A 21,926-nucleotide genomic window follows, 5' to 3' on the forward strand; every position below is an offset into this window, starting at 1 on the left:
CACTAGCTTAGAAAACCACTGGACCTTTATGGCAACGTGCTGCTCTTTCCTGGGGTTAGTGCCTGAGAAAAATAGCCCTTGAAAACTTCCCAACTCCTGAACTGTGGGGTCACCACCTTTCTGGGGCGGAACTCCTGTGGGTGCCGGAGGAGGGTCTGTGTTTGCTTGATGGCTGTGAGTTAGACCCCAGGGTCTCCAGGCTGGACCCCAAGGCCAGAGGGTCTAAAATCAGGATTCGGGATCCCGCGGGGGCCACAGCCTCTTCACACCCTTCCCTGGAGCAGCTGCCTCCGGAACGGCTCAAAGTCCTCGGGCACCGTGTCTGCGGTAGAGAAATGACCCGAGGTCGGAAGATAGGACCCTCCCACCGGGGCATATGGAAGGTCAGGCCAATGGGGTCTGGAGCCTCACCATTGCATCGATACTGGAGATTGGACCAAATGATGTTTTCTTGAGAGAAGCAGAATACGCCCAGACGGCCTCCCCGCATGGCTGTGTCAATGATCACCCCCGAGTCCGCCACCAGCTGAGGGCCCTCATAGAGCTTCACCCTGCCCAGGACAGGGGCGTCCGTGGGTGCTAGGAGGCCAGTGGGCACTGGGCCATCAAGCCCAGGCCCCTGCTCATCCCCAACCCCCCTGGAGCTCACCGGGCCAGAGAGAGAACGGAAGGAGGGAGAGGGAGGAAGGAAAGGGGAGGGACGGGGTGCTTTTCTCAGGCCTGGGGCCCCTGCCTCTTTGTCAGCCCCCTTTGCATCTCAAAGCGCCAGGCGCATTCCAGGCGAGGATTGGGTTGCCATGACAATGAGCACAATGGGCTGGGGGGTGAAGTCACCCGCTTCCCAGGCTCTAGTCCCCCCTCCCTCGTCCCCTGCCCTGGCACCCTGCAGCCCCAGGCACCTTAAAGGGAAACCAGCCCAAGTCCCTGGACCCCGGGCTCTTGCCATTTCCCCTCCCTTCCCTGTCATCCCTGCTGACTAGGAAGCGTGCAAGGGTGACCACAGCGCCCGACTGAGAAGTCCTAGCCCTGCTGCTCAGAGGTGTGCAGTCTGGGCCTCGGTTTACTCTTTGGCAAATGCCGACCCCTTCCGGGTCAGACATGGGTGATGGGGCGGCTTCTGGGATGTACCACGGAATGGGCCGCTGGGGACCGGCCTCTCCACGGACTGTCCTGTGGTTTACAGGCTCCCAAACATGCCCTCACTTTACAGAAGGGAAAATGGCCCCACATCGCCTATGGGTCCCAGGGAGCTCGAGCCCTAGGGCCCAGAGCAGGGCTGAGGCAGGACATCCGTGGTGGATGGGCAGAGAGGGAAGTGGCCCCGGTCCCAGTCCAGGGTCCAGGGCACCAAAGAGAAGAGTGCAGGGGCAGCCCCTGGTGAGTCTCAGCTAAAGGCGAAGCCAAGCGGGTCCTGGGGTCCCCCCTCTGCAGGGCTCAGCCCCTCCCCTCACCGGATGTAGCCCACTTGAGGCCGGTGCAGCAGCCGCCAGCGGTAGGACGTCTTGTCCCGCCAGCCCACGTTTCGGGGGTCAGTCCACAGCAGCCGGACCTGATCGGGGGTGTGGCCAGTATGCCACAGGGCGTTCCGGAGGTGCTCACCCGGGCCTGACACAGACGTCACCGCCTGGAGGGTGTCCGCAAAGACAGGGTGTCAACCGTGGGACCCAATCAGCAGGCTGGTAAAGCACAGGCGGGAAAGGAAGTCAAGGGGGTCGGGAGCGCGTTCTGGAGTCCCCTGGAAGCCAACCTCCAGGCCAGATGTCTGAGAAGGAGGGCTCCCACTCAGGCAGTGGGGGGAAGCTCAGGGAGGCTTGGGGTGAGGGCCCTGGGCCGGGGGCTCTGGGCGGCCGCGGACCTTGAGCTGCAGCCCTGGCTGAGCGACAGCGCGGAAGGGCGTGGCCTGCCAGTAGGTCTGCTCCGTCTGCTTCCACATGACCACGTAGAAGCGGCCGCTGTCCTGGTAGCTGAAGAGAAAACCTGCGTAGTCATCATCAGTCACCGTGTTCACATGAAAGGTGCCTTCGAAGTCCACACCGTTGAAGGCCGTGTATCCTGGGGGGTGGGATCTGGGTCAGGGCTGGCCGAGCCGCCAGTGGACCACGGTGCGCTCGGGCTGGGAAGCAGTGTCTGCGACATGTGTGCTCAGCTTGGCCCCTGCCCCCTGCCCCTGCCCCTGCAGGGTTCCTCCAGGTGGAAGTGTTGGAACCGGGTGCCCAGTACATACCGACCGCCAGGCCAGGGTCACTGTTCATGGTCTGAACGATTTCCATGCCCTGGTGGGGTGCAGGAAAGAAGAAAACCCTGTTCCGGGGACACGGCCCCACCAAGGCCCCACCTGGCGGCCTGACAGCCCCTGCCCAGCCCATGGCTGCAGCACCTGGTTGAGCACGACCCAGTTTGGGTCGATCTGAGCATCTCCCTCGGGGTCCAAGACGACGGTCTGGTAGGCCCGGAAATCCGTTAAGGTCACCTCTGCACTCTCAGGGCACACGTCCAGGGGGTCGGCCACTGTGTCATTGTCGAAGTCATCCTCACACACATCGCCGACGCCGTTGCCTGGGCAGAGCGGGGCCGGGGGCTCAGGAAGGCCTGGCGGGGGGCTCCGGGCACCACCACACCGCCCATCGGGCCTCGCCTTCCTGGCTTAGCCCCAGCGGCACCTGCCACCCCGCCCTGGGCAGGGTCCCCACCAGTGCAGGCCTCTGAGGGACCCCGGCCTCACCGTCTGAGTCCTTCTGATTGGGGTTGGGTACGAGGCGACAGTTGTCAGGACCTGGAGGCACGTAGTCTGGGACCCCGTCGTTGTCGTCGTCCCCATCACACTCGTCTCCGAGTCCGTCGTTGTCTGAGTCCAGCTGGGAGCTGTTTGGCAGCTCTGGGCAGTTGTCCTTGGTGTCCTGATGTCCATCCCCATCGCTGCCCAGAACAGGCACCAAATAAAGGCTCTAAAAGTACCACATCCGTCCCCCACCTTCTGCTCAGGAGTCGGGGATGTGCCCCACAGCCCGCTAGGTGAGCCGAACGTCCAGCAGCGGGAGTGGAGGCTGGACTGGGGGGGACTTCCTGCTCAACAGGCGTGGAAAATCCAGGCTAAACCGCACAGGAAACGACGTACCACGAGAAAGTAAAGGAAGCCGGGAGGACCGTGTCTTGGCCTGCCCTACCTGTCCTCGTTGGTGTCACAGACATCCCCCACCAGGTCGCTGTCTGCATCTGTCTGAGAGAGAGACGCCTGTCCCCTCCCCGTCCCGATAACTCCACAGACGGGGCCCTCCCCTCCCCAGCCCCGGTACCTGGGTAGGATTGCTCATTTCAGGGCAGCTGTCACAGGCATCTCCCACCCCGTCCTCATCCCTGTCCGTCTGCAGTGGGTTAGGGACCTTAGGGCAATTGTCCAGTCCGTTGGGGATGCCTAGGAGACATGCAGGGCACACGAGCCTGTCGCTACAGCAGGTCCTGCTCTCTTCTGGAGCTGGCGGCCCACGCAGAGGACACCCCCTAGCCCTCTCCGGCCTCGCCCTGCCCCCCTTCCTCCCATTCCCAGGGCGCTCCGCCCACTCAGGCCGCCCCCTGTGGTGCTGAGACTGCCCAGCCATGCCCCCCCCACCCCCCCTGCTCGGGCCTCCCAGTCCGCCAGCCCCAGCGGCACCGTCTCCGTCCACATCATTGTCGCATGCGTCCCCTTCCCCGTTGCCGTCCGTGTCCTTCTGGTCATTGTTGGGGACGTTGGGGCAGTTGTCACAGGCATCCCCGAAGGAGTCTGTGTCAGAGTTTTGCTGGTCCTTGTTGGGGAACAGGCGGCAGTTGTCCTGGGGTGAGAGGAAGAGTCAGGCTGCCCTTATGCCGCCGGCACCTACCCACACCCCAGCCCCGTGCCCACGTCTGCACCCACCCACCCTCCACAGAATCCATCTCATCCTGGCACGGGGTCTACGCCCGGAGCGGGGCACTGAGGCCCTTCCTGCAGCGCCGCCAGAGACCGAGAGGGGATGGGGCTATGGGACAAGGCACCGAGAGGAGCAGAGGGGCTGCAAGGGACGGGACTGCCAGGAGCGACCTCCACGTTCTTGATCCCGTCCCCATCGGCGTCGTCGTCGCACTGGTCCCCCACGCCGTCGCTGTCTGCATCTTCCTGCCCAGAGTTGGGCGTCAAAAGGCAATTGTCCTAAAGGTCAGGGGAGGAACCCAGATGCGGTTGTGGCCTGCCCCAGCCTGGGCGCCCACCCCTGCCCCACCCCTGCCCCAGCCTGGGCGCCCACCCCTGCCCCAACCTGCTCACGCCTGCCCGCCGGCCCCACCCTTGCCCACTGGCCGCACACCTGTTTGCAATGCTTGTTGTTGTCCATGCACGGCAGGGCCTGGTCCGGGTAGCCGTCGATGTCCGTGTCGGTCCCACACACGTTCCCGTTCCCAGCCCAGCCCACGTTACACTGGGCCACGGGAAGGGTGGCAATGAGGGCCAGGTCTGTCTCAAACCCGGCCTTTTCCTGCTCCAGCCCTCCTTTTCCCCCAGTGGTTCCTGGGCCCCTTCTCACGCAGGCCCCCATCCCAGGCCCCATGCAGGCTCATGGCCTGATCCCCGTTCTCCAAACCGTCCCTCTCCCTCCCAAGCCCCAGGCCCAGCTCACCGCGCAGGACACTGCTCCATTGCGCTCAAAGAGACAGTGCGCGTGGACATGGCAGGGGCTGTGGGCTGGGCTGTGGCAGGTGCGGGCTGGGAGGCAGCCCTGGCTCTGGTTCCCCAGGAAGCCCAGGCGACAGGGGCCACACTTGAAAGAGCCCTGAGAACGGGGAAGCGGCATGTCGGGGAGGAGGGTCAGCCTGCTGGGCACCGGGGACCAGGGCTGTCCCGCCCAAAGGGTGTGGGATGGGTGCTCCCGGCCTGATGCCCACTAGGGCAGTCATGGTCTCTGGCCTCTCCTGGCAGCCTTGCGGGTGTCCCGTAGCCCCGGCTTCCAGGTGGTGATACTGAACCCCAGGAGACCTGCTACCAGCCGCCGCAAGAAGCAGAACCCAGGTTCGGAGCCGGCACGAGCCACGGCAGAGTGGCCTGCCCTGGGGACGAAGGAGGTGCAGCGGGAGCTCTGAAGCAGCGTGTGCACGTGTGTGTGTGTGTAGCCGCACACCCCAGTCTCCGGACACACTCCAGGCACGCGGCTCACCACGGTGTTGGTGCAGATGGAGTTCGGGTCGCAGCCACCGTTGTTCCCGTCGTTGCATTCATCCACGTCGTTGCAGACCTGATGGGCAGACCCTGGGTGAAACCAGACCCACAGCCGGGCCCCTCCCGCCAAGCCGGCGCACCAGCCGGTAGCCCCGTCCCATTTCTTACAAGGACCCCGTGCCCAGCCCAGAAGTCCCTGGTCCCCGCAAGCCCCAGACCTCATCTTCACGCTCTGGCCACGCTAACCTGTTTGCTGGCGCGGGCGTAGTCGATGCCCACTCCGGACACCCGAGTGCCCTTATAGCCGCGAGGACAGGCTTCACAGTGGAAGCCAGGCACCGTGTTGATGCAGCTGGCCCCAGGAAAGCAGGGGTCAGCATGAGCGCACTGTGGGAGAGACGAGGGGGCGCTCAGGACCCTGTCCATGCTCCCACCGCCTAGCCTCACTGCGCTCTGACCCCCACCCGAGCCCCCTGCCCCCCAAGTGGCCCTCCCCATGCGGCCGTCTGCTCTTTGCACGGGCTTTGTGCCCTCCCCCCTCATTCCCTTTCCTGTCTCCAAGCGTCCGCCCCGCATCCTTGGGCCTCTCTCAATTCTCTGCGCCCTTCCAGGCGGCCTGCCCCCACCTCATCGATGTCCGCGCAGTGAGTGCCGTTGCCCCGCAGGCCCGGGGGGCAGGGCCCACAGCGGTAGCCAGGGGACTCGTACACTTCCATGCAGTCCACGCCGCGGAAGCAGGGGTTGGGGCTGCAGTGGGAACGCTGCTCGTGGAAGCCTGAGGGGCAGACACGGTCAGAGCCAGCCACGGGGGGGCTGTGCCCATCCCCAGAAGGGGAGGCCAGAGCCGTGGGGTGGGGAGCACGGGGAGCCGTCCGGAGCCCGCCCCACGCGCCCACTCACCGCACACCTGACACTCCATGATGGCGTTTCGGATCAGAGACATCTCCTTCACCTGGCGGACAGACGGACGGGGGCGGTCGGCTCCTCGCACCCCCCCCCAGCCCTGTGCCGCCCCCCGCTGGCGAGCTCGGACCTGGTCTCGGATATCATCGCGCAGCTCCACCAGGATCTGGTTGAAGAGGGTGAGCTGGGTGACCAGCGCCTTGGTCTGCTCCCCTGTCAGACCCCCAGGGGCAGAGGCTCAGAACTGGGCCGCAGCTCTCGCCCCTTCTTGGGGTAATAAGCCAGCTCCTGCCCACGCTCCCCACCCGGCCTTTCAACAAAGCCCACCCCTCTCCTGGCCAAAGAGGCCTTTGTTTCCAGCCAGCCCCTGCCCAAGCCCCGCAGCAGCAGCAGCTGGGGGGGGGGGGTTCCTCCCCACCCACCTCCCGGGGGCCTGCTCACCTAGGATGGAGTGGAGTGCGGCCGTCACTGGAGAAGAGAAAACACAGAGGGTGGAGATGTGGAGAGGACCAGGCCGGTGAGGGGGAGGAAGGAAAAGAGAGGCAGGAACAAAGGCCTAGAGGAATCTCGGAAGAGGGACAGGCAGTTGGATGGCGGGAGGGCAGAGGCGACAGGCAGGCAGCAACCGCTCTCCCCACCGGGTGACCGACCCTGAAAGAGGGTTGCCTCACAGTCAGAAGCCAGATCCCCCTGGTTCCCAGGCCTAGGAGCGGCAGAAGGGGTCCAAGTCTGTCCGTGCCATTTCTGCGTCCCCCTCCCCCACCCAGCTTCTGGGAGAAGTGGGGGTCTTCTGTGCGTAAGAACCTCTGGGCATCCCCGTCAGAGACACCAGGCAGACGGACCACGCTCAGAGAGGCCGCTGGTAGGTGACAGCTGCGGACGACAGCTAAGAAGGACCCAAACACCCTTCTCTGGGTCGCCAAGACCAAGCAGTGAGCTGTCTGGCCCCCACACAGGGCGCTCAGGAGCTCCTTTCTTCTCCAGTCGCTCTACTTTCCCAGCTACCCGGGGAGGTGGGGGCCCCTGAACAGGGAGACTTTTCTGACCCAGGCCCCCCGGGATGGCCTGTAGCCACAGGCGAAGGAGATTGGGGGTAACGGGGTCTGAAGCCCCAGGAACCAGTGAGCCGAAGGAATGAGTGTTAGGGAGGAAGTCAAGGAGACGAGAGTCAACAAAGGCCACAGGAAGTGATTCTGGGGTCTAGAACGCCAGCTCTGTGTTACCTGCACTGTGGATGGACTCGTCCCCCTGGAATGGACACTCACTCAGGGCCCCCACCCGGGCCATGGACCCGCCCAGAATCATTTTCATAGATTCCACGAAGCCCTGGGGGGGGAGGGCGGACAGGAGCAGTGGGGTGGGCAAACCCGCCGGGTCCTCCTCCCACTGCTGCGAAGGCCGTGCGCGGAGCTCAGGGGGGCGGGGGGCGTCCTCCCGGCTCACCTGCATCCTCGAATACGCCTTCTGTCCAGTCCGAATCTCCAGCCCGTCAACCTCGGCGGGGGGGATGGGGGCCAGTGCAGGGAGCCCAGAGTGCTGGTCTCCCAGTTTGCAGTCCACGTAGAGCTGCAGGGCGGGGCTGGGTCGGGCGGGACCGCGGAGCCGCAGGAGAGCCGTGTGCGTGCGCCCGTCGGCCAGGCCCGCCTGCTGCAGGTTCACGGCGTGGACTCTGCCGTCCTCCCGCTGGTACCGCACCAGCACTGCCCAGGAGGGGAGGTCAGTATGGGTCCCGCCCCCATCCCATCTCCCTGCTAGGGCTCGGATCAACCCTTCCAGATAGCACTCCCGCCGGCCCCCTTGTCTGCGAGGCCACTCTGCCCACCTTGAATGTGACAGGCACACAGTAAACACTTTTCAAACTGCTTCGGAGACTAGGACGTCCTTAGTCTTCCATCACTCTGTCCCTTGCTAGGGTGCCAGCTGGTTCTGTACCCACTGGACGGTGTCGGGGGCTGAGGGACTGCTGTACACTCTTGCTGGGACACGGACCCTTGCTGGGACTGGACCCTTGCTGGGACACGGACCCTTGCTGGGACACGGACCCTTGCTGGGACTGGACCCTTGCTGGGACTGGACCCTTGCTGGGACACGGACCCTTGCTGGGACACGGACCCTTGCTGGGACTGGACCCTTGCTGGGACACGACCCTTGCTGGGACATGAAGACCTCCCTCCCCCTCCCTCAGGAAGCCCCAAGTACAACACCCTCTCCCTGCAAGTATTAGGCCTTGCTCTGTGGTTTGAGTACCTGGCCTCCCGGTGCACGTCCTAAGCACGCCATTCCGGGTGCCCCTAGTGCCTGTGCACAGCTGGATGGGCCCATAAACCCCCACAGAGGCCGAGGAGAATTGAGAGAGATATGGGAGTGGGGACGAGGGAGAGTGCTCAGGGGGTCAGCAGTGCAGGAAAGGAGATGCCCACCAGTCACCTTTGTTAATTTTGCCCACAACTGAGGCCTCCAGCCATCGTGTGTTGTCCTGGCGAGAGTAGAGGCCAAAGAGGACACCACCCTGCTTGGGGGGCAGGCGGAAGGTGGACAAGAGGTAGATGTCAGCAGCAGTGAGCAGGGCTGCCCGGATCTTCTCCGCCACAGCGGTCATCTGCCGAGACTCGCCCACAGTCAGCAGGTCAATCACTGGCCAGGCGAGGATTATCAAGGTCAGAGAGCGGGGTCAAATGCTCAGGCTGCCCTTTCCCCTGAGCCCTGCGGCGGGGTGGTGTGTGTGGGGGGAGCATCCTTCATCACTTCCCCCACCCCCGCCCCCAGGGGGGCAGCGTTAGTCACCTTCCTGAAATTCAACCCCGGTTGCTATCAGAAGACACGGCGCTGTGCCTCCTTTCCCTCAACATTGCGGAGGGCCACCCTCTGGGAACCCGAAGGGCCTGAGGCTCTCTTGGAAACAGAGCGAGCGCCCGGCCCACTTGAGATGCCCCCACCAGGTGGCGCAAGGGAGCCACTGTGCTGATCCCAGCAGAAGCAGCACCTGGTGCCCACAGCGCAGAAATGGAAAAGGAGTTTCTCTTTAGGCGGCTGGGTTTGGCTCATCCCACACCCAAACGCCCCTCCTCCCCGCCCCCGGGGCTGGGCGCACACACGCTGGACGCTGGACGAGGAGAGCTGCCCACTCAGGGCTCTGACCCTCCTGCCGTCTGCCTCTCTCCCACGGGAATGTGGGACCCGGCTCCTCTGCCGCCTCTGTCCTGGCCAATCTGTGGTTTCCCTTCCAGCCAGTAATGAATCTGCCTCTGTCATCCGCTCCAGCCACCTCTCCCACACCCGCAGGCCCATCCCACAGCCAGACCTCCGGGAGAGCCCGGACCTCTCGGTCCCCACCCCCACCCCGTCTTGGGGCAGCCGGCAGCCCTGGGGATGGAGAAGCCCACCTTTGCCCTGGTCTCCTGGACCCTGGGGTCCCTGCGGAAGCTCAGACACCAACCCAGCCCGGGCAGCCCTAGCATGCAGCTCCTGAGCTCTCTGCCCTGGCCTCAGGCTGACTCTGGCCCGTTCCTACTCACCCACTACCCTCTGGTGTTCACTCCTTCCCTGATGGCCACAATTTCACGGACTCTTCCCTCCTGTTCCATTTCACGACTCTCCCCTTGCCCACATGTTTCCTGCTACTAGGCTGAGGGCAAACAAGGGGAGGCCGAGAGGGGTCGAAGAGGATGGAGACAGGCTTACCCTGCAGGTCCTGACTGGCAGATGCGAAAGTGCAAAGGAGGAGAAGAGCCAGGGCCCCCCGAAGTTTCTGCGTCTCCATGCCGCTCAGCTGGCTCACTACCCCTGGCAGGCAGGCGGCTGGGAGGGGAAAAGGCTAGGCGGAGAGAGCAGGAGCGGGGGGCGGAGGGACTGGAAGGGGGAGTTGAAGGGGGGGGCCAGCAGGCGGGTGAGGGGGGGCTGAAACAAAGAGCTGCCAATCAGCCTGGAGGCATCCCCAGCTCCGTGATCCAGGGCACTGGGGAAGAGTCTGGAGGCCTCCCTGCCTCCTGCCTCTCCTTAACGGTCCTCTCTCCCAGGTGCCTCCCTCCCTCCTGGCATCTCGCTGCGGGGGGCCACAGCCGAATGCTACTGTTTTCTGTACGTCGCAGTCGCAGGAGGCAGGAACCCCGGGCAGGGGCAGTGCCAGGCAGTGCGCGTTGTCCCACAGCTCGGCAGAAAGGGATGCCAAGGGAGTGGTGGAAACTAGCTCGCTGCTGTGCCCAGGGGATGCCCACATGGCCTGAACTTTGCTGCTCCGACGAAGCAAGTGCTCTTTCCTGGTGGGGGTCCCCTGACACGTGCCTCCGTCCTGGGAGAACGTGAAGGCCTCCGCCGGGAGCTGGAGGGCCCGTCCGACACGGCGGTCAGCGAACGGGTCCGAGGGAAGGAATCAGGCGCGAGCAACGGGCCAGCGGGGACAGGAGCAAACCAGGGGACAGGCCAGGGGCCGGGGCCAGACTGGGAAGACTGGGGAGCGGGGGACTGGCGGGCAGGCCGCGACCCGGACGAAGCGGAGGGGCGCCTCCGTTCCCGTTACCACGGCAACGGGCCGCGAGCCCCACCCCTCCCCCACCCAGGCCCCAGCCCGACCCGGCTCCGGCCGCCGCCGCCCCTGTTTTGTTTCCATGGCGACAGGCGGCGCGGGGCCGGCTCCAAGCATAACGCGCTGTGGAAAACATGCGGCTCGGGGGACCCCCCCGCGGCCCCTGCTCCGGGCCGAGCCCCGCGGGGCCCTGGCACAGCCCGGGCCGCGTGCACGGCTGCGAGAAAGCCCGGAGGCGGCGCCCCAGACCCGCGCCGTCGGGGGTCCGGGGATCCCCGCGGCCAGGCCGCCCGGCCTCCGCGCGGCGGGTCCGCCGAGAGCCCTTCCCCCCTTCGGGACCCGCCTCTGGAGCCGGCGGCGGCCGCCCTCCCCCGAAGCCCTCGGCCCCGCCCCGCCCCGCCCCGCCCCGCCCCGCCTCGCAGTGCAGCGCAGCGCAGCTCGCTCCGGCCCCCGCCTCCGGCGGCCCGAAGGGCGGGGCGGGCGGAAGCGCGGGGGGAGGTGCTTCCGGGACAGAGGGCGGGCAAGATGGCGGCGCCCATGGAGCTGTTCTGCTGGTCGGGGGGCTGGGGGCTGCCGTCCGTGGACCTGGACAGCCTGGCCGTGCTGGTGAGGGGGGGCGCCATCGCCCTCGGTTGCGCTCTGGAGGACTGGGGCGGGAGCCGAACTGGCCGATCGTCCGAATTTCGCTAGGGCGCCTCCGCCCGGGAGCACTGGGGGAAACTGAGGCAATCGAAGATTTTTTTTTTTTTTGCGTGTGTGTCTGGCGCACGTGGGCTCAGTGCCCTACGGTCTGACAGCCTAGGTTTCGTGCAGCCACAGCAAGAGGCCTGGGCGGGGGTTCAGGAAATGGGTGTTAGTCCCCGCTCACCCGTGTACCGGCTGTGTGACCTTGGGGCCATCCCTTCTCGTCTCTGAGCGCTGTTTCTTCATCGGGAGGTTTACTGAGCCTGGACGGCCTCAGGGCTCCGGGCTCGGCATTCCTGTCCGTCCCCCTCCCCCTCCTGCTCACTACACCCCATTTCCCGGTTTACTGTTGCCGCCAGGCTCGGTGGAAAGAGCCTTCCGGCCAGAAGGACGAGTTGGCCTCATTCGTTCGCTCCTTCCAGGCCTCTTCCAAAACCACCCATGGGCATGCAAAGACGAACAAGACTTGGTTCCTCCCGTGTGGTTGTTTAGAGAAAGGCAGACACGTTCGCAAGTGAACCACCGTGTTCAGGTGCAAGGCTTAAGCAGGAGCAGGCCAGAGAGGCTCCTAGAGAAGGACACGGTCAGTGCCTCCAAGGAAAGGAATACGCGGTGAGGAAGAACTCAGGAGGCTCCGTGTACTTCAAGCAGGTGGCAGGAGAGGAGTCGGGCGGCTCTGACTGGCAGACCTGTCCGCCGTCGCTCTGAGCCCTGTGTTGCTCCTTGTGAAAGGGCAGCTGTGACGTCCCCCTCTGCTTTTGTGAGGCACGTGCAAAGCCTCGCACGAAAGGAACTCAATGCACGTTCTCTCGCTTCCTGACTCCCCTGTGGGGGCCTCTCTGCCTTCTGCTTCCTTCCCTGCAGACCTATGCCAGATTCACGGGTGCCCCACTCAAGGTGCACAAGATCACCAACCCCTGGCAGAGCCCTTCAGGTACCCCGTGTTCCTGGGCGTGAGGAAGGGTGGAGCGGGAGGCGGACGGGAATGTGGTGCAAATCCGTATGGAAAGGCAGCTAAGGGTCTGGTGGGCGTCCTTTGTTCTCAACGCCAGGAACTCTGCCTGCCCTCCGGACCAGTCACGGAGAGGTCATCTCGGTACCACACAAGATCATCACCCACCTTCGGAAAGAGGTAGGTGGCTCGGGTAGGGGGGGCTGCCAGTGAGAGCAGCTCAGTCATTTCAGGGCAACACACCTTTACTGATGAGCGCCAGGCTAGAGCAGGGGACCCAGAGCTTCAAGGAGCACGTTGTCCAATGGGGGAGACCCGGCCAGAGCTGCTGAGTGCAGTAAAGCACTAGGCAGGGCATGAAGCAGGGGCGCTGGGGACGCATCTGAAGGCCTTTTCTGGGCAGGGGGGGAGAGGCAAACAGGCTGACGACACAGGGAAGAGAAAGGGGGTGGCTCAGATGAGGCCCTGAGAGGTGGCTCCTGTCCCTCTCACAGGACCAGGTTGGGCTGGATATGGGGCTTGGGATGGACAAGACTTCAAGCCAACACGGGGAAGTTGAGGGAGTATGACAAGAGGAGTAGAGAGACCTTGACTGTGCTCTTCCCTCTGTCCTTGACCGTGTGAGCTTGGGCAAGTTCCTTCCTGTTTCGGATCTGTAAGGTCTTTGTTCTAAAGGAGGGGGCTTAGGCAGAATGTTATCCACCGGCTCCTCTACACTTGTCAGAAGTGGCGCGGAGTAGCGCCCGCCTCTTCATTTCTGCTTCCCCAAAGGTGAAGGAGGAGCTGGGGAACTCCGGGGAGGCTTGGGAGGCATGGAGAGAGGGGACCCAGGTGGAAGGCAAAGTTCCGAGCAGGGACTGGACCACCGCCCTGAGTCCTTAGGAACAAACACAGCTTTTCCAGTTTGCAGAGCGTACTCCTAACAGCCACGTTGAGAGAAGAGTCTACAAGGGAGAAACTGAGGCTCAGAGAAGTTTGGGGGGTTTTTTTTGAGGATCATGTTCCAGAGGTTATGTGGGGACAAAACTTGCTCAGGATGTGGAAAGCGTTGCTGAGGACCAGACCCTGGAGCCTGCAGCGGCGCATGGCAGGCTGAGTACACGTGGGGGTGGTTAGAGCACGTGTGGTGGTGCCCGGGCCGCAGAACGAGATAGAATAGCCCCGGCACTGAGAGAACAGGCTAGGGGCTTGGGGCTGAAGACGGCGTGCCCTGGTTCCTGAGGCAGGGACGGAGGCCCGCACGGCCTCTGAGCTCTGCGGTGCCTGGACTGGGGAAGCTCCTGTCCGAAAGCTGCCGTCAGCAGGCGAGCTGCCAGCTTTCCATGGAGGCTCCGGGAGCTGCTCCTGGTTTGTGGCTGGGCTGCCTGTCTCCCCGCAGTGGGCGCCCGACCTTGATGGCCCGCAGGCTCTGAGGCCCAGGCTTTCCGCCAACAGCAACAGGCTCCTGGCCGGGCCGGGCAGGCTAGGGGGCCTCCGCGGGAAAAGCCGCTTGCTCTAGCTCTGCTCCACTTAGAGGCCGCGAGGGGGCTCCCAGACAGGATGCCTCACTCCTTGGGGACGTGCCCTGGAGCCTCCTGGTGTCCAGCTCACAGGCATCTCATCCGCAGAAGTACAACGCTGACTACGACCTGTCGGCCCGGCAAGGGGCGGACACCTTGGCCTTCATGTCCCTGCTGGAGGAGAAGCTGCTCCCGGTGCTGGTGAGTGCGCCCAGACCTCCCAGCATCCGGGGTGGCGGCGGCGGCGGGGGCGGGGGGGACACGCACGCAGGCGCCCGGAGCCCGGGGGCAGCGCGGAAGCCCACCCGAAGTCAGGCAGCTGTGCGGGCTCGGGCCGCTTCATCCTCGCGCCCCCCCAATCCAGATACACACTTTCTGGGTGGACCCCAAGAACTACGTGGAGGTGACCCGCAAGTGGTACGCGGAGGCCACGCCCTTTCCCCTGAACTTCTTCCTTCCTGGCCGCATGCAGCGGCGGTTTGTGGAGCGGCTGCAGCTGCTGTGCGGGGAGCACTGGCCCGAGAACGAGGAGGAGCTGGAGAAGGAGGTACGTCTGGGGCGGGGGGCTGCTGCCGGCCCGGAGCCCCAAACACGGTGGTCGAGGCGGTGGGGGGCAGCCCAGCGCGGGAGGCGGCTCCCATCCGTGGCCTCGAGCCCGCCTGTGCGCCCTCCAGCTGTACCACGAGGCCCGGGAGTGCCTGACCCTGCTCTCGCAACGCCTGGGCTCCCAGAAGTTCTTCTTCGGAGACGCGTGAGTCTGTCCCCGGGGGAAGGGAGAGGGTTTGGGAGGAGATCCGGGTTCCGATGTCGCCGCAGGGACTGGGGTGGCTCAGGCGTGCGACAGGAGGTCCTGGGGACAGACACTGGGCCCAACGACAGTGGGGCTGTGTGTGAGGCGGGAGGGCTGCCAGGCCTGGGAGGGGGGGGCTGCGGGGCTGCGGCGCTCAATGTGCCCTTTATGCAGCCCCGGCATAGAGTCCCATTCAGGGCCCGGCTGGCGCCACCCGGGGAGCCCTCCCCAAGCCAGGTCCGGAGCCAGCCCCAGAACCGGGTGTCCGCTGCTCCCCTGGGGGCCCTCCGCTGCCAGAGCCCACCTCCCGGGGCCCGCTGCCCCCCCCCCCCCCGTCCCCACCCCTCCTGCCTCAGTGTCTCTCCTCCGGCCCTTCTCTGGGCTCCAGCCCTGCCTCCCTGGACGCCTTTGTCTTCGGCTACTTGGCGCTGCTGCTCCAGGCCAAGCTGCCCAGCGCAAAGCTGCAGGCCCATCTGCGGGGACTGCAGAACCTCCGGGCCTACTGCGCCCACATCCTCAGCCTCTACTTCCCCGGCGACGGAGGTGAGGGGCGCACAGCGGCCTCCCCGGGGAGGTGGGCCCGGGTCCAGGACGAGCCCCCGTGCCCATCTTCCTTCCCCGGTCCTCAGCTGAGGCGCCGCCCCCCCCGCCCGACGACAGCGGGCCCGGACGCTGAGGAGGAGCCGAACCGGCGCCGGAACCAGATCCTGTCCGTGCTGGCGGGCCTGGCGGCCATGGTGGGCTACGCCCTGCTCAGCGGCATCGTCTCCATCCAGCGGGCGACACCTGCTCGGGCCCTGGGCACGCGGTCCCTGAGCATGGCCGAGGAGGAGGATGAGGAGTGACCTGTCCTCACGCCTGCCCAACCACAGGACTGACTTTTCTACTGTCGTACATTCCAGAGGCCCCCGTCCTCGGCAGGGCTGGAAGTGGGGGTGCCCCTCCCACAATAAATCACACTGACCAGAATCAGACCCTCTCTTGGTGATGGGGCCGCCGTCTTCCCTAGCCGGCGTGTAAGGGGCGGCGTGGGGCCTGGCCTCCTCCCCTCCCCTCCCCAGCCACCCCCCTGGTCCCAGCCTGTGTTTGCACAGACGGTGAGCTCACCCTGGGCCCTGGCCCAGTTTCCGCGGAGCCGGCACACAGTGCGTGGCTGGGGGCGGGGGGAGGGAGGCGCTGGGGCTTCCCTGTCCTCCCCGAAGGGCCCCCCCAGGCATCGGCCAGGGGGAGAGTGAGTCACTCAAACCACTGCCCCAGGCTTACGTCACCTATGCTCAGCCCGGCCCGCCTAGGTCCTCTCAGGCACGGACAGCGTGTGAGCTGTACCCCTTTAATGCGCACACCCAGGCTCCGTCACGGGCGGCTCCACAGGTAGGTGTGGATGGAGTGGCCCGGGGACAGCGTCTCCACGAAGCCCACGCCAGGGTCCTCGATGGTGAGAGGCACGTCCTTCGGGGAGCTGGCAAAGGAAGGGCAGAGAAGCTGAGCGCTCAGCCTGCCAAGGCCACCGTCTGCCCCCGCCCCCGGCCCCGCTGCTCTCACCGGTTCAGCACTACCACAACCGCAGAGCCATCGGGACGGGTCAGCGCCACCGCGTCCAGGCCGTTCTTCTGGCTGGCCAGCAGCCCCACTCTCCGGGAGCCCTCAGGGATGAACTTGCTGAGGGGGGAGCAGGCGTGGTCAGGTGGGGCCCACTCCCCCTTGCTGAGAAGTCACTCCTCCCCCGCACACCCCCAGAGCCAGGGCCGAAGCCGCGCGTTCACTGCCCATCCTGCTCCCTTCCCGCCTGGGGTGGCGGCGCGGGACATGGGGCCGCCCTCCACTCACCTAAAGTGGCCGAGATGATAGAACATGGGCTGTTTGTAAAACGTGTCCTTGGCGATGTCGACGATGATGGGACTGTCCACAAAGTTGCGCACCCAGTTGGGCCCCCCTTCTGGGTTCAGGGCGAGGTTCCAGTCGGTCCAGCCGGCCACGTGGTACAGGAGGTTCTGGGGTGGGAGCGGGGCAGAAACAAAGGCTCCACACGGGGTCCCCAGACCATGTCCTGAAGGGTCGCGTGAGGAAGACAGACGGGAGTGTCCCAGGCCAAGGAGAGGCACTCTGCACCCTCACAGCTCGGGAGGGCGGGGTGCTGGGGATGGACGCATGGGATGAAAAGCTGAGAAACTCAGCAGACGGGACCACCCGAGACCCAGGCATGAGGAGGAGGGGTCATGGGCCGTGCCTGTCTGGGACGGAAGGCACGACAGGGAATCCCGAGATCCCAAAGTTTGCCCTAGAAAGCAAGCCGGCGGGGGATGGTCGGCTCAGGGGCCCTTCCTCCATACGACCAAGAGGGTCTGCGGTGGGGTGCCCGGCAGGCTCCCGGGGCTCACCGTGATGATGCTGTGGCTGTATTGCACTCCCCGGTCCCAGGAGCCCAGGCGCACACTCTGCTCCCAGAACTTGGAGCCCACGCAGGCCTCCGAGGCAAAGAGCATGGTGTCGGGGAACAGGCGGTGTGTCTCCCCCAGGGTGGCCTTGGCCGGAGCCAGGAAGTCCAGGTACCAGTGCACGGCCACACCGTGCACGAACTTCGCCGCCTCCGGGTCCGCCAGCACCTGTGCGGGGAAGGGCAGACACTCCTGGGAGAGCGGCCACCGGACCTGGGCCCTGCCTGGAGGGTTCTGGAAGCAGCACCGGGGACCTGAGAATGGGCAGTGGGATGCAGGCGACTAGAGGGGCTCCAGGTGACAACCGTGGAGCCCTGGGATCCCAGGGGAGCCTCTGGGGTGCCCGGCTCCAGCTCAACAGGGCAGACACTGGGCGGCAGCCGCCCGGATGCTAGATTTGGGGACTGCCGGGACAGCGCGGGGGGGCATGGGGCCTTACCACCTGGGCCCAGTGGGGCAGCAGCAAGCGCTGGTCGTCCAGGATGAACAGACGGGTGTCACGGTGCGTACTGTTGGCAAGGGCGGGACCCAGGTCCCGGGCGATGAAGTCTCGCTGGTGTTCGGGCGTGAAGCCCAGGCACTGGAAGGGGTACCCGCTGAGCAGCCCTGCCGAAGGCTCGTTTTCTGCCGTCACTGCCCAGAACCGTAGCTTGTGCTCTGCGTAGGCATCCAGGAACCTGGCAGGGCAACGGGCACGAGTGAGCCTGACCAAGAAAGGGGACCAAGACCCTAGGGGATCGGGCGGCCCATCAAGACGGGGGAAACGGACAGGCCAAGTCCGAAAGGCCCAGGAGGTCGAAAGGTGATCAGAGCAGTCCGAGCTGGGGGTGACCCAGGTCCAGGAGTGGGGCAGAGACGAGGGTGTCCAAGAGAGGACCTGGTCCAGACCCTATGGCCTTGTGGCTTCCTTACTTCACAAAGTATCTGGCCCAGGTCTGGTGGTAGATATCCCCAGGCTGACCCTTGAGCGACCCCTTCCCATTCACGGCCCCGTTGGTCTTCAGCCACGTGGGTGACGTCCAGGGACTGGCGAACAGTGACACGGGGCGCCGGGCCAGCGCCAGAGCTTGGTGAATCAGGGGTATCTGGAGACAGTGGAGGTGAAGAGAGAGACTGTGAGAGCCGGAATACGGACAGACTGGCCCGACCAGTGCATCAGGCCTTGCCATGGGCCCCCGCCCTTCCCCCCCCACCCCAGGACACAGCACAGCAGGGGCCAGGCTCTGTGTCTCTCCGTGCCCTGCTCTGGCATGCAGCTCCTCAGCCGGCAGGCACTGACTCCACCAGGGCCGGGAGCCCACCTTGAGCTTGACGTCCTCCTCGGGGAGGCTGAAGTCTCGTAACTGGAAGTCATCAGGGGTGTCGTCGTACGTGTAGGTGCGGACGGAGAAGTCACAGCTGGCCATGGGGACCCTGATGATGTTGTACTCGATGCCTGCACAAAGACAAGGCCAAGACCGGAGGGTCCAGGTTGGCAGGAGAGTGTGACCTGGCCTACCCTCAGCCCTCAGTGACATCTGAGGCAGGCCCAGGGGAGCCCGGGCTTCTGAGCCTCGGCGTCCCTAAACACTCAAGGACAGGCAGGTGGACACTTACTCCGCGGGGCACAGAGAGAGAACCCAAATGTGGGATGGGGGGAAGTCATGGTCAACAGAAAGGTCGAAGGGTCCACCACACTCTCATCTCATCCCCCTCCTTCTCACCTTCTTCAGAGAAGTAAGATTTGAGCAGCAAGTTCCGGGCAGCGGGGGACAGGGCGAGGATGTTGAGAGCAGCGGCGTCTGTCATGGCCCCTCCAAACCCCTTCACTTTCTGGAACTTCTGGTCTGGCTGCAGGGTCAGCAGGAGCCCTGAGAACATGCACAGGGATCGAAGGGTCTCAGTGCCCAGGAAAGAAGGTCGTGGCGGTCGCTGGCACGACAGCTCTGGAGGGACCCCAGCCTGTCCTGGTCACCTGTGCCCGTGCGGTTGGCCCGGATGGTCCCCAGACTCCGCGCCATCCGGCGTCCGCTGCGCGTGCTCTCGTAGCAGCTGAAGGTGCCCGGGGCCGGCAGGGTCAGGGGGTCCAGAGAGTCACAGTACGTGGCGTTGCAGACACACACCACCGAGCTGTAGCCGAAGCTTTTAGGGCTGCAGGGCCGGGCACGGGGCGGGGAGGGAGCGCAGGCAGAGGCCAGGACTGCAGGACGAAGACAGAGAAGGGACGCGCTGGTTTCGAAAGTCCTCTCGCGGTACCCTCACCTCGCTGTACTTGGTCTCAGTCCCTCCGAAGGGTTTGTCCGACACCCCCGGTGCTCTGGCATGCCAGAAGGCGACCAAGGACCACCAGGCAGGAGGAGCTGGGGGGTTCCCTCCCGTCTCTGTGACTCGCTCACCTGATGCCCACGATATCACCTGAAGGAGGAGCAGTCCCGTGAGGCTGGCAGCCGTGACACCCACCCTGTCCAGAGGCCGGGAACATTCCTGAGAACAGAACGAGGACCGGCTGGAAGGCAAGCCCCTCTCCACACCCCGGCTCTTCCCGCGGGCTGGATGCCCATGGCCTAGTCTCCCACCGTCCTCCAACGCAGACACCCGGCTGCCGCCCACCCCAACCAGGACCTTTCTCTTCCCCTCTTTCCACCGCCTCTCCCTCCTTCCCTCCCTCTCTCCCTCCCTCCCTCCCTTTCTCCCTCTGCCCTTCCATCGAAGAGCCATGATGGCCTGGGTTGGTTCTCCCTCCCTCTCTCCCTCCCTCCCTCTCTCCCTCCCTCCCTCTCTCCCTCCCTCCCTCCCTCTCTCCCTCTCTCCCTCCCTCCCTCCCTTTCTCCCTCTGCCCTTCCATCGAAGAGCCATGATGGCCTGGGTTGGAGACCATCGTTCCCTGAACCCCAGGGTCCGGATGGCCGGGACTCCAGAAGCACTGTGACAAGACCGATGGGGGCTCGGGCCCACTCACTCCTCTGGGAGGACTTGAAAGCTCCATCAGCAGGTCAGGGGGCTGTGCGGTTCCAACCTCGGCAGGATGGAGCATCCACTGGACGAGAACGGGGTGCAGGTCCCAGCCGCGGCTACAGACCCCAAATTCTTCCGGCAGGTTTAAGTCCGGCAGAACGGAGCAAGTGGGTCATGTGACAACTACGGGCGCATCACGTGACGCAGGAAGTGAGGCAACTGCGACCATACTTGTGAAGGGCGGCTCGCTTCCTCCCGGCCGGCCGCGATTATTCACCGGGAAGCCGCCGGAGCCACGTGTGGATGACAACCTCAGGAAGAATGCGGGCCAGAGAGCGGAGCGCACGGTGGTGTCACGGCGCCCGAAGCCCAGAGGGCGGGAGCCACAGCAGGCAACTGCTTCCTTGAGAGAAAGATTTTAAGGAATACCTAACAAAGATGGGGTTCCTGGCTGGCTCGGTGGGCAGGCGTGCGACTCTCGATCTCGGGGTTGTGAGTTCAAGCCCCATGTTGGGCAAGCTTACTTAGGAAAAAAAAAAAAAGAAAAATTAAAAATAAAAGTAAAGTAATACCAATAAAGGTGATACTAATAAAAGCAGGTTCGGCCCCAGGATGCTGGGACACGGCTAAGGGACAGTTTGCCCTCCAGAGGCTCGAGAGGCGGGGGAGTCAGAGGCCTACGCAGATACTCACAGATAAACCTGAGCTGACAGGTGCTCATGGTGGGAGTGACCCAGGAAGGCTTCCTGGAGGAGAAGGGGCGGAAGAGCAGGGAGGATGGGCCTGGGCAGAAGGCCTGCACAGCTGGAGGGCAGGAGTCACCAGCATCACGCCTCCTGGGACATGTTTTGTCATCAGATGAGGACTGTCATGACTGGTTTCCTTCCCCCCAGAACAGGGAGGTTGTGAGGTTCAGAAACCGGGAAGTGTCCACAGCTGTGTCCTCGGTGGACGTGAGCAGGGGGTTGTCCATGATGGTGGCCAGAGACCATCGTGCCTACAATACAGCGGGAGCGTGGGGCCAGTCGCTCCTCTGTGAGACGGAGGGGTCTCCCCCGCCCAGGGTCACTCCCGGATCAGTAAGTCAAACACAGCGCCTGGAGCCTGGGAGCTGCTCAGGAACTGCTCCTTTGTGGGGTCTTTTTTGTGGAATTATTTCAGGGAAGACTTTCCAGACACACAGCAGGCACAGTCGGTTCTTTCTTCTCGGTTCGGAGAGCACCGAGGCCAGCCGGGGGGCTGGGGGACAAGCGGGGTTGAGCCCCAGCTCCGCCAAGTACTGGATGTGCGACCTTCGGTCCCCGTCTCAGTCAGGCTGGGCCATACCCACTGCCCTCGGGATGGGCCTGGCCCCGCCATCTCCCCAGAGGTGGGAAGGCCGACGGCGAGGTCTGTGTGGCGGCCGGCGTCCTCGCTTTCCGCTGACCACAAAGTGGCTCGGGAGAGACGGTCACGACCTCGTTGCGACCGAGAGCTTTCCAGTCGTCCCCCCACATCATCGGTCTTGCCTGGCAACAGGGCCGCCCCCCAAAGGCGCAGTGAGGCTGCGTGCGGAGAGCCCGGCCATAGCCCTTCTCTGTCCTCCTCCCTGGCCGGAGCCCAGCGACCCGGCGCGACCCGGTCCCGCTCGCAGGCCGGAGAGGGATGGGCTCCGACCGACGAGGAGGAGCGGAGTCTGCGAGCGTTTCTAGAGACTCTTCAGAAGCCGCGCGAACGGGTGCGGGGGGCAGGGGCGCGGCGGTGGGGACCGGGGCCGCCTCTGCACCCCTCCCCGCGGGGCCGCGCTCCCGCCTGCGGGGCGGAGGGGCCGCTCGGCCTCCCCGGCTGGAGGGCGCATGCGCGTCTGCGTCAGACCCCGCCCCGCTGAGGCCCGCGCCGCTCGGCAAAGGCCGTGCAGAGCCACCTGCGCGGGCGCGCGGGCCGGCGGGGGCAGGTGCGGCGGCGCGGAAGACCGAGGCAGCGGGTCACGCCTGCCCTGCACTTCCTGCTCCCCCAGGGAGCGCTGCCCTGCGCCGGCCTCGCTGCCCGCACCCCGCCCCGCCC

At 65.1% G+C, this 21,926-nt stretch overlaps 3 protein-coding genes across 3 annotated transcripts; 1 reads left to right on the forward strand and 2 right to left on the reverse strand.

Annotated features, from left to right (window-relative positions):
* Positions 1 to 7: 7 nt before the first annotated feature.
* Positions 8 to 10,647, reverse strand: THBS3 (thrombospondin 3). The gene is made up of 23 exons (XM_045982608.1): positions 9,749 to 10,647; positions 8,495 to 8,701; positions 7,511 to 7,767; positions 7,291 to 7,393; positions 6,509 to 6,535; positions 6,198 to 6,280; positions 6,065 to 6,116; positions 5,791 to 5,939; positions 5,411 to 5,551; positions 5,163 to 5,240; positions 4,629 to 4,781; positions 4,320 to 4,430; positions 4,058 to 4,165; positions 3,650 to 3,809; positions 3,294 to 3,412; positions 3,165 to 3,217; positions 2,723 to 2,916; positions 2,378 to 2,556; positions 2,225 to 2,273; positions 1,856 to 2,052; positions 1,452 to 1,624; positions 412 to 551; positions 8 to 322 (listed from the first exon to the last, which is right to left on the reverse strand). Exons 1-23 carry the CDS (start codon positions 9,825 to 9,827, stop codon positions 264 to 266), a joined length of 2,871 nt encoding a protein of 956 aa, XP_045838564.1. The 5' UTR covers positions 9,828 to 10,647; the 3' UTR covers positions 8 to 263.
* A 61-nt stretch (positions 10,648 to 10,708) lies between these two features.
* On the forward strand, positions 10,709 to 15,482 carry MTX1 (metaxin 1). Its single transcript, XM_045982627.1, is given in 10 exon segments — positions 10,709 to 11,008; positions 11,010 to 11,195; positions 12,138 to 12,207; positions 12,326 to 12,405; positions 13,833 to 13,925; positions 14,089 to 14,271; positions 14,399 to 14,475; positions 14,903 to 15,057; positions 15,144 to 15,154; positions 15,156 to 15,482. Coding segments are annotated over 10 exon segments (1,344 nt in total). The 5' UTR covers positions 10,709 to 10,723; the 3' UTR covers positions 15,360 to 15,482.
* A 348-nt stretch (positions 15,483 to 15,830) lies between these two features.
* GBA (glucosylceramidase beta) lies at positions 15,831 to 20,369 on the reverse strand. The gene is made up of 11 exons (XM_045982621.1): positions 19,888 to 20,369; positions 19,325 to 19,412; positions 18,904 to 19,128; positions 18,653 to 18,799; positions 18,251 to 18,384; positions 17,862 to 18,034; positions 17,389 to 17,626; positions 16,893 to 17,117; positions 16,342 to 16,505; positions 16,057 to 16,173; positions 15,831 to 15,973 (listed from the first exon to the last, which is right to left on the reverse strand). The coding sequence occupies exons 1-11, from the start codon at positions 19,960 to 19,962 to the stop codon at positions 15,868 to 15,870; spliced, it is 1,692 nt and encodes a 563-aa protein (XP_045838577.1). The 5' UTR covers positions 19,963 to 20,369; the 3' UTR covers positions 15,831 to 15,867.
* Positions 20,370 to 21,926: the final 1,557 nt, after the last annotated feature.

Source organism: Meles meles, chromosome 17 (assembly GCF_922984935.1).
Source record: "Meles meles chromosome 17, mMelMel3.1 paternal haplotype, whole genome shotgun sequence".
In the NCBI taxonomy this organism is placed as follows: Eukaryota; Metazoa; Chordata; class Mammalia; order Carnivora; family Mustelidae; genus Meles; species Meles meles.

What these genes read in the sequence shown, in the direction of transcription:
- THBS3 (XM_045982608.1), bottom strand. Translation starts at nt 9,827, where the DNA reads ATGGAGACGCAGAAACTTCGGGGGGCCCTGGCTCTTCTCCTCCTTTGC. An exon ending in ACGGGATCAAGAACGTGGAG is followed by an intron (nt 3,810 to 4,057) that starts GTCGCTCCTGGC and finishes CTCTCACCCCAG; the next exon opens with GACAACTGCCGCCTGTTCCC. An exon ending in CAATCAGAAGGACTCAGACG is followed by an intron (nt 2,557 to 2,722) that starts GTGAGGCCGGGG and finishes CGCTCTGCCCAG; the next exon opens with GCAACGGCGTCGGCGATGTG.
- GBA (XM_045982621.1), bottom strand. Translation starts at nt 19,962, where the DNA reads ATGCTCCATCCTGCCGAGGTTGGAACCGCACAGCCCCCTGACCTGCTG. An exon ending in AGGAGGACGTCAAGCTCAAG is followed by an intron (nt 18,035 to 18,250) that starts GTGGGCTCCCGG and finishes CACTGTCTCCAG; the next exon opens with ATACCCCTGATTCACCAAGC. An exon ending in TATCATCTCGGCCACTTTAG is followed by an intron (nt 16,174 to 16,341) that starts GTGAGTGGAGGG and finishes CTCCCCCCTCAG; the next exon opens with CAAGTTCATCCCTGAGGGCT.